Source organism: Salvia hispanica, chromosome 5, assembly GCF_023119035.1.
Source record: "Salvia hispanica cultivar TCC Black 2014 chromosome 5, UniMelb_Shisp_WGS_1.0, whole genome shotgun sequence".
In the NCBI taxonomy this organism is placed as follows: Eukaryota; Viridiplantae; Streptophyta; class Magnoliopsida; order Lamiales; family Lamiaceae; genus Salvia; species Salvia hispanica.
This window is the reverse complement of record NC_062969.1, coordinates 23057974-23067523: the sequence shown is the minus strand read 5'-3', so window position 1 is coordinate 23067523 and position 9550 is coordinate 23057974. Positions and strand designations below refer to the sequence as shown.

Genomic DNA, 9550 nt, shown 5'->3' with positions numbered 1-9550 from the left:
TGGCACCATCTAGGCAGCGGTCATATTTATTACGTGCCTCCACACGTCACCATCACCCCACCCCAAAATCTAAATTAATTTCATTTTTCCACTCAAAAAATTGAGATTATGAAACTAAATCCGGAAGAGGATTAAATGGAAAAGCCAATAAAATGAGGCACCGTCCATCCAGCTATCGACACTTTGACTCAACCTATCCCTACTAATCCACACGCCTAATAAACCCTTTCCAATTAATTTCACCCCTAAACCCAAACATTTACTATAATCAAAATTGTCTCTCTTTTCACCTTCTCCCATAAGCTTCATATACCCAACAAAAACAATCAAAAATCTCAAATTCCAACTTGAAATCTTCATAATTTCTCTCTCTCTCTCGACTTTCTTTCATGTGAAGCCACTTTTTCTTTTTCCTCAACCACAACCACCGTGCCTCTATTTACACTTATCTGCAACTTTTGATGCTGTCTCCATTTAAGATTCACGGAACAATTGTAGTAGTAACTTATAACCCTCCATCTCCAGCATTGTGCTGCGGCGACGCATATTAGCAGCATTTTCAAAACCCCCAACCCAAAAAATGAAGCGTTTCTTCACCGAGGCCTATGCATACGGCGCCGTATTAATGGTATCTCATATGATCACGGCCTATGCGATGCTCGATCCCATCGATTTCCTCACCTTACAATCCATTCGAAAGAGCATGGATGATTTGCCCGGCTCCAACTACTTCGCCTCTTGGGATTTCACGTCGGACCCCTGCAACTTCGCCGGGGTCTACTGCGACGCAGATAGAGTGATCGCCCTCAATCTCGGCGATCCCCGGGCCGGTTCTCCCGGCCTCACGGGTCGGATTGACCCGGCCATCGCCAAGCTCTCCTCCTTAGCCGAGTTCACCATCGTTCCGGGTCGAATTTTCGGGGCATTGCCTCACACTCTGTCTCAGCTTAAAAACCTACGTTTTCTAGCAATCAGCCGGAATTTCCTCTCCGGAGAGATTCCAGCAGGCTTAGGCGAGCTCCGCACGCTACAGACGCTCGATCTCAGCTTCAATCAGCTCACCGGCAGTATCCCCTTCGTCGTTGGAACTTTGCCGTCGCTATCCAACGTTATCCTCTGCCACAACCGCCTCTCCGGTTCGGTTCCTCCGTTCGCATCTCGAGCCCTAACTCGACTCGACCTAAAACACAACGATCTATCCGGCTCTCTCTCGCCGGATGGTCTGCCGCCATCTCTCCAATACCTCTCATTATCGTGGAACCGGATCAGCGGCCCGGTCGACGGAATTCTATCTCGATTGAACCGTTTGAACTACGTGGACCTGAGCTCGAATCGGTTCACCGGCAGCATTCCGGGAATCGTGTTCAGTTTCCCGATCAGCAATCTCCAGCTTCAGAGAAACGAATTCTCCGGTCCAGTCCAACCATTAAATGAAGTGACAATCCCTACCGTCGATCTCAGCTTCAACCGCCTCTCGGGCGGAATTTCGCCGCTGTTCGCTACGGTTTCAAATCTGTATCTGAATAACAACAGGTTCACGGGGGAGGTGCCGGGCAGCTTCGTGGAGCGGTTATTATCTGCCAGCATAGAAATTCTTTACTTGCAGCATAATTATCTGACCGGGATCGAGATTGATCCGACGGTGGAGATACCGGTGAGCACCTCTCTATGCCTACAGTACAACTGCATGGTGCTGCCCGTGGAGACGCCCTGCCCGTTCAAGGCAGGGAGGCAGAAAACAAGGCCAACCACGCAGTGCGTTCAATGGAAAGGGTAAGATGGGGATTTCATCTTTTTTGCGTAACTGAATTTTTTGGGGGAAAAAAGAAATTTATTATTTTGGGTATGCTATATGCTATTACTCACATTTCAACTGTGGATAATGACGGTCACAATCTTGTTGGCACTCACTTTTTTTTAATTATGTTTACCATTATTTCATTTTCTTATTGCGTTTTAATCACATACTACTACTTAAAGTTGCATTTGCACCTTAAATTTGTAATTTTCTTATTTCTGTTATTATATTATACTCGTATATTATTATATTCGTGTGCATTTAGTATTTGTCTTTATTGGAATGATTTTAGCAGAAGTGGTTGATATGAAGATGATGTGGTGTTGGGGATAAAGTAACAAATATCCAAAGCCTTCTTTGTGAGGAATATACTTATCTCTTTTGCTTTACATTAAAATAATAATTCATAGAATTTGCTGACAAAAAGTTTACAGGTATCTCCTTGTCTTCACTAAATCATTTGTTAATCACGATCTAGACGGTCAAAAAGATATTACTAAGATTTAGGTCTGTCATTGTTTCTCGAAGTTTCTTTTCTTGCATCTCAAACAAGTGAAAGATAAAGGGATTGTTTTTTGCAAGTATGTGTTGCTATTGAATTTAACATACACTGATACACTACTATATTGAATACTTACTAGTACTATAATTCTAAAAGAATAAATTGATATGCAGTTTTGTTTATACTCATGATACATCATTATTTGAATATTTTGTATCATATGATTGTCATCCAATAAAATTATCTGACATAAGTTTTGCTATCTTCAACCGTTGCTAGAGTGGGGTAGATATTGATGAATATAATTCTGCAGGGTAGGGGGCTGAAACTAAACCAACATAACTATTTGCCATCCATCTATGGAATAGTTAGGTGAAATTAGTCATTTAATCATTCATGTATGACCCCGTCTCGTTATTGCAACAATCAGTCACTCCAATTATTAGCCAATCAAAATCTCCATTTTATCCACGATTCTTCATTTTTGCAGTTTCTAGTTATAAAGGGACATATGCCTCATCAACTATTTACCAACAAAATTGATTAATAATGATTCCCCAATATTTTCAACTCGAACACCTAAATTAAGAAAGAATAACAATCTAAGAAAAAGTTAAACACGCATAACAATCTAAGAAAAAGTTAAACACTCTTATGCGTGTAATTACAGTTTCACTCTATTTAATTGAAAGGGGATTATATGAGAGAGTTAAAGGCTTGATAAAAACATAGTTTAAACTCTTGAATAATTAATTAATGTACAATTAAAGTCCTACAAGTAGTTGAACCGATGCGCGTACCCGTCAGTAACACGATTAGCATAACTCATTAACTCGTCTTTAGCTTTTGCATTATCTAACCAATTTATAACTCGGTAATTCATCTTTAGCTTTTGCATAACTTCTCTTTAGCTTTTGGAGTATAAAAGTAATTTAGTTGTCTATGCCTTCATGTCGTTAAAATGTTGTTTTTATAATGTTTTCAAGATTAGATAAAAAAATATAATTTGTAAATATGGAACACTCCAAAAAAATACTACTGTACTACTATTGATCAAACAGTAAAATTGGGATAGTTATGTAAAACAAGAAAGACTATGATTAAATATGGAAATAAAACGATCTTTTAAACAAACGAAGTATATGCGGCCCCAGTTGGACAAGAGGTGTATTCATTTTCTTGACTTGATCGCAATGGGATAAAATGGAAATCAACAAATATAATTACTCAAATATTCTTAATTGATTTGATCAATTTTAAAAAAACTCTAAGATTTGCATCGGAAATAGTTGTAACTTGCAAGTAAATAAAGCAAAGAAATAGTAAATATACTCCCTTCATCCCACTTTATGAGTCCCTGTTAAAATATTTTATTAATGGTGATAGGTCTCACATTTTATGATAGAACTAATATATAAAAATAAGATTCACATTTCATTATTTTTTTTCTTTACATTTCTTAAAAATGCACGATTAATTCAATTGGGATTCCTAAAGTGAGACGGAGTGAGTATAGTACTCACTGGAACCATGATGAATTTAAGAAATCTAAACTCATAGTAACCAAACATTTTGTAAATCTGGGAAAACAGTGATTATAGTATATTGAGAATCGAGATGATGATGAATGCCATTTGCTCATGATATTTGGGTTTATGTACCGAATTTTTATGGAACTTGTTGAATCATTTGAGCGTTGGGTAGAGAACCAGTGACCTGCCTTAACCAACACAAACAATGAAGGTGGAGGTGCATATCTGAGCACAAATTCAAAAATTAATTGATGCAGCTGTTATCATAATTACTACAGCAACATGTCAAATAAACATGATAAATATTCTCAAGATATGTGGACACTTTACTTAAAGTGGGTTGGACTGGGCCAGACTCTTTATATATATAGTCAAAAAAATCCAAGCATGGGTACAGTTCTAAATTCTCTTAGCCCATTGATAATTAGTACACTTATTTTTGTCGGGTCATCCAGTTTCATTTAGCCCACCGGATAATAGTGGGCTACGTTGAAATAAATATTGGGCTGTCGAAAATATATACTGTCGACCCAGGACTGAATAGTTGTAGCATAATATTTGGGCTAACAAGCACTCATAGAACTGCACCACCAAATATTAGTACAAATGAATGAACTAGTTGGGAATGAAATTAATTTAGAAATATAAAATGAAAATGGGAATCGAATATAAATTTTCGGATCTTATAAATTTAAATTTAAATAAAATACAATAACTAATCAAATAAAATATTTCGATTTTCTTTAGAGGTAAAAGAATCAATTTTATGTAGTAGTAATTGTTTTATAGTGTCGATGCTTGATCTTCTTTAATTAATGAACCAACGTTTCTCCAACCACAAAAGTCATCGAAAGAAGATAAAAATGAAGTTAAATAAGAGCAACAATATTATTTTTCTCGCTTTATCATTGTCCACAACAACATACATTTTGCCCTACCTAAAATATGTATTTCTTCCTCCACCCAAGTTCAAAAGGCCTCAAATATATTTTTTTCGCTTTTTTTACGTTTATTTTTATTGTTTTTTGGTTCTTGCTATTAATTTTTTTATTTATTTTCATTCCCTTTTAATTAATGTAATTGATATTTTTTTTAATTTGTATTGGTTTCAAATGGAGAAAATATTAAGTAATTTAAAAATACTATATTTTTCAATTGTTCGCATTAATTTAAGATCTACACAATTATTAATTATATGAAACAAAATGGAGTAGAACTTTTAGTATATGAAATAAAAAAGAATTTAAAGTGTTAAAAATGAGACCCATAAATAATGATAAAAGACGAAAAAATTAAAGACATGTTGTACACGATGTCCCACTCTAGTTAATAAGGTGTATTTGATTTTTTTGTCCTCCCATTATAGTTGAATTCTTTATATTTTTTGAGGAAAATTAGTACAGTATTTAATTTCTACTGTATTCTTTCTTGCATTTAATTATTTATTCCATTCTCTTCATTTATCTATTATATATTTTTTTATAATACTTTATTTGTTCTCTATTTAATTCATTAAAGTAATATCTTAATGTACATGTCTAAACGAAACAGCTTAATTACAGTGGGATGAATAGTGTCGTGGGCGTTCCAAGAACATAAATCCTAGAAAAAGTGAAACGTGAAACAGGAGTGTTTTTATCATTTGTAGTCATTGTCTAAGCTTACCTGTTTCTCTTGCCATTTAGTAACACTCACGATTAAAGCAATCCCAACAACCGTAATTTTAAAGGATTTTATGGGGATTTCAATATCAATGTGGTCCTAATTATGAGTTGAAATTTAGAACATTTTACTTATTAGTTTTTTGTTATCAAGAAACATACAACTGTGTGCGCTTTCTCTTTTCTTTTCTTTTCTATTTTTTCATTTCACTAGATTCATATTGCACCCCAATCCCCAAAGCCCTTATAATTTTATATGGATTCCACGTCAAATGATATTTTAATCGAATATGATTAATAGATGATCGTAGTATAATTGGATCACAAATATGTGAATACTTACGTCTCGAGATTTGGTCTAAAATTATAGTACAATTTTTTAAAGAATAAAATGTCCTAATTTTTTTCAATTATGCTTACCAAATTAATTTGAAAATTGTGGATTGGCACAGTAAGCATATCCATAAAGCATTTAGCACCTACTAAAAATCAATTGAAATTAAAGAATTTACTACTACTATGAATCTATGATTCGGTGATATGTTAGTTTGGGCAAGGCAAAAAGATAACAATGAAAAATAGGATAGTGATTTGTTAGCAAGGAAAAGGGGCAAAATCATCTAGAAAGAAAGCATCAAGAATTAATGAAATCAGGGGCTGATGATTGTGAGATCCCATTATTTGGACTAATGTCCAATCAAACTTTATTTAATTTTCCATTTCATATAAATTTATCATATTTTTGTTTTTGGCATGAATCAAGATGGCGATATGTTCTCCTCTTTGGTGGACGGGGTTCGTTGCTTTTAGTTGTGGGGGTTCCTTGGTCCACCACTTCTTTATTACGCTGTTGCGAATTTTATAGCAGGCACCCATTTATACATACACACATACAAACAAACAAACCATAAATAATATACTACTCCTAGTCTCCTACTATATATATACGTCTTCATTTGTTGGTTTTAAGGTAGTGCGCTGAGGCTATTAATCCATTAATTGAATTCACATAAATCTTCAACAAATTCTCTTTCTATCTCTGTGAAAAACAGTTTATATATACCTTCACAGTTCTGAGAGTTGGGAGATTTTGTAAGAAACAGACACAGTTACACAACATACGAATGAAACATATGATACTCTACTTTTATGGCAAGCTTGGTCCCATCCCCATTTTCCCATTTCAGCAAATTTTATACTATGATCATACAACTCCAATTTTTATAGATTCATCATATATACTAAGGCCTACATATTACATAGTCAGAAGTAGATCAAAAATATAAGATGCCCTTCTAAATTACTCCATATTTACTGACATACAAGTGGAAACCATAGTAGGCTTACTAGTTACATAAAGGCAAACAATACTAGTATAGATTTCTATAGTACACAAGATTATAACACCATGGATTTGCCTGATCCATGTTGCCCAATTAGCTTCTCCCCCATGGATATCGACTGGTTGAATAGAGTGACGATCTCATGACTTATGATGGTTATCCACCAAAAAAGGGGGGAATGATGTAAACTAGACACCAATGTAGGAGTATTAACAATAGTTGTTAGGCTTAGGAGTGGAGAAAGGCCTTCATCTCCTCCATCAAGCAATGGAAATGGTCATTGTTTGGCAAGAAGTAGAATCCAATGGTGGCCTTCTCAAGATACAGCAATTTCACCTCATGCCCTGACTCCTCCAATCCCTTAACATACCCTAATTGCCAGTCTTGGACGAGATCGAGCCCGGCCACAACGACGAGGCTCTTCGGGAAGCTCAGCCCCTCGATGCTCCGGCTGCGCCTCCCGAACACATTGCACGCCGGGTGATCCCGATCCTCCCCCTCGGGCAAATACGCCCGCCAATACCAATCCCGATCCTGAATCCGAACAAAGTACTTCCCGTCCAACCGCATCTCCGACTCCGTCCGCGCCTGGCCCCCGAAGAGCGGGTGGAGGAGGATGTTCCCGAGCACGTCGACGCCCTCCTCGGCCGCGCGGACGGCCACGTGGTGGGCGATGTTCCCGCCCGAGCTGTCCCCGGCTAGGTACACGTGGACCCTCGCGTCGGGTCCGCTCCGGAGCCAGGAGCGCGAGTGGACCCACTTGAGGGCCGCCCAGCCGTCGTCGTACGCGCACGGGTAGCGGTGCTCGGGGGATCGGCGGTAGTTGACGGAGACCACGGCGGCGGCGCAGGTCCGCACGAGGCGGCGGCAGAAGGTGTCGTAGATGGCGCTGTTGGCGGACGAGTGGACGAAGCTGCCGCCGTGGAAGAAGACGATGACCGGGACGATCGCGGTGGTGCTGAGGGGCTTCTCGAGCTCGGCGATCCCCCAGGGGGCGTCGGTGTCGGCGGCGGCGAGGTAGACGCGGTTGACGAGGCTGGTGGCGCGATCGACGACGTCGAAGGAGTAGACGCCGTCGACGGGGAGGGCGTTGGCGGGGACTTTCCGGTCGAGAAATTCGTTAAGGTCGCGATTGAAAGTGCCGTCCGATCGGCGGAGCATGTTGTAGGCGAGCTTGAAATTGGAAATCAAGATCCATGTATTGAGGGGAACCACTCGCTGCAGCGGGAATTAACTGTGAGATTGATTGATTCACAAACATAAATTCAAACAGACGCAGAGCTAAGCTAATCCCAATCATCAATCATCAATCATCATCATCAATTTGGGAAAAGGGGAAAAGGGCTAAAACAGAAACTCGAAACAGAGGAGATTAAATTGGATGTACATAAAAAGAAACCACCACCCGAAAAAACCCAACACGCGGGCGTAAATTCGACTTATGGGGGCTGCTAAATCGGTACAAATGAGCACAGCCAAAACCCTCAAAATCAAATGTAAAAATCGAGTCTTTACGACTCAAAAAATCATTTCTTCACCGCAAACCCTCGTGATTAATCGCAGAAAGTGAAATTACCTTTGATTCATTAGCATTTACTTCATTACTGCCCGCCATCAGAGGAATTACACTCGCTGATGATCGAATATCTTTATGAATTTTTGACGAGCTCGCTGCTATTTCTTCGCCCGAGTGTATGCAGTTTCGCCGAAGTTGAAGCCAGAAAGAGGGATTGAGCAGCTCGGCCACCCAAAGAGAACTAGAAAAGATCCAGAAGAGAAAACATAACAACAAGGAGAGAGAGTTATATAAACAAGCAATAGCATTTACCAATTAAAGAAATACATATGGTGGATAAAGAAGAGAGGAAAATTGAAGGTAGCGTGCGAAATTACCATAATAGAGCAGAGAGAGGGTCAAAGGCAAAACAACGACGGAGCGAAAGGAGGAGCCGAGAGAGACGACAAATTGGGGCGGCCGAAATAAACTGTGTAGGTGGGGCCCTTTTTTTTAAATATGCTATCGTTTCATTATTGTCTTTATTATTATTAAGCTAAACTCTTTGCAAATAAACTCAAGTCGGATATAAATTTTCATACAGTAATTTTTAAAAACAGCTAAAATTAAGAAATTTAAATTTATTTTTAATTATCAAATTATGAAAAAATCTGCTCTTATTATTTATACTACAGTACTATACTACTTGTCCACCAAATGATGTTATTTTATTTATTAATAGACAGATTATTTAATCAGTCTGGTCACATATAATTTTTTAATTGTAATATCAAATACTCCACATTAACCCAAAAAATTATACAGTATGATTTAAAATTGAAAAATAAATTTAAACTCATAGTTTCTTTGAAGAATTTAACCAAATTTTATAATTTTTTCAACGGCTATTACTATTATTATTAATCCCTCCATCTGCAAAATATTTTTCACATTTGACTTTGCATATGTTTTACAAAATGTGAAGAAAAGTAAGTGGTAAAAGTTAGTAAAATATGGATTCCATATTTATAAATTAGTTTTATAATAAAATATGAGTGTAATGAGTTAGTGTAAGTGGATAATATTTTGCAGACAGACCGAAATGATAAAAGTGGATATTATTTCTCGGACAAACGGAGTATTAAACTCCTAAGCTGATTTTTCTAGTTGTAATTCGTAATCAGTGTGAAAACTCTAAAGAGCCTATATTCTTTGAGTG

At 37.5% G+C, this 9550-nt stretch overlaps 2 protein-coding genes across 2 annotated transcripts; one reads left to right on the top strand and one right to left on the bottom strand.

The window, feature by feature from the left end:
• Positions 1 to 289: 289 nt before the first annotated feature.
• Positions 290 to 2690, top strand: LOC125186441 (LRR receptor-like serine/threonine-protein kinase ERL1). The gene has a single exon (XM_048082807.1). The coding sequence runs from the start codon at positions 581 to 583 to the stop codon at positions 1775 to 1777; it is 1197 nt and encodes a 398-aa protein (XP_047938764.1). The 5' UTR covers positions 290 to 580; the 3' UTR covers positions 1778 to 2690.
• A 4004-nt stretch (positions 2691 to 6694) lies between these two features.
• LOC125191143 (gibberellin receptor GID1B-like) lies at positions 6695 to 8670 on the bottom strand. The gene is made up of 2 exons (XM_048088625.1): positions 8413 to 8670; positions 6695 to 8054 (listed from the first exon to the last, which is right to left on the bottom strand). Exons 1-2 carry the CDS (start codon positions 8449 to 8451, stop codon positions 7065 to 7067), a joined length of 1029 nt encoding a protein of 342 aa, XP_047944582.1. The 5' UTR covers positions 8452 to 8670; the 3' UTR covers positions 6695 to 7064.
• Positions 8671 to 9550: the final 880 nt, after the last annotated feature.

What these genes read in the sequence shown, in the direction of transcription:
- LOC125186441 (XM_048082807.1), top strand. Translation starts at nt 581, where the DNA reads ATGAAGCGTTTCTTCACCGAGGCCTATGCATACGGCGCCGTATTAATG.
- LOC125191143 (XM_048088625.1), bottom strand. Translation starts at nt 8,451, where the DNA reads ATGGCGGGCAGTAATGAAGTAAATGCTAATGAATCAAAG. An exon ending in TAAATGCTAATGAATCAAAG is followed by an intron (nt 8,055 to 8,412) that starts GTAATTTCACTT and finishes TTCCCGCTGCAG; the next exon opens with CGAGTGGTTCCCCTCAATAC.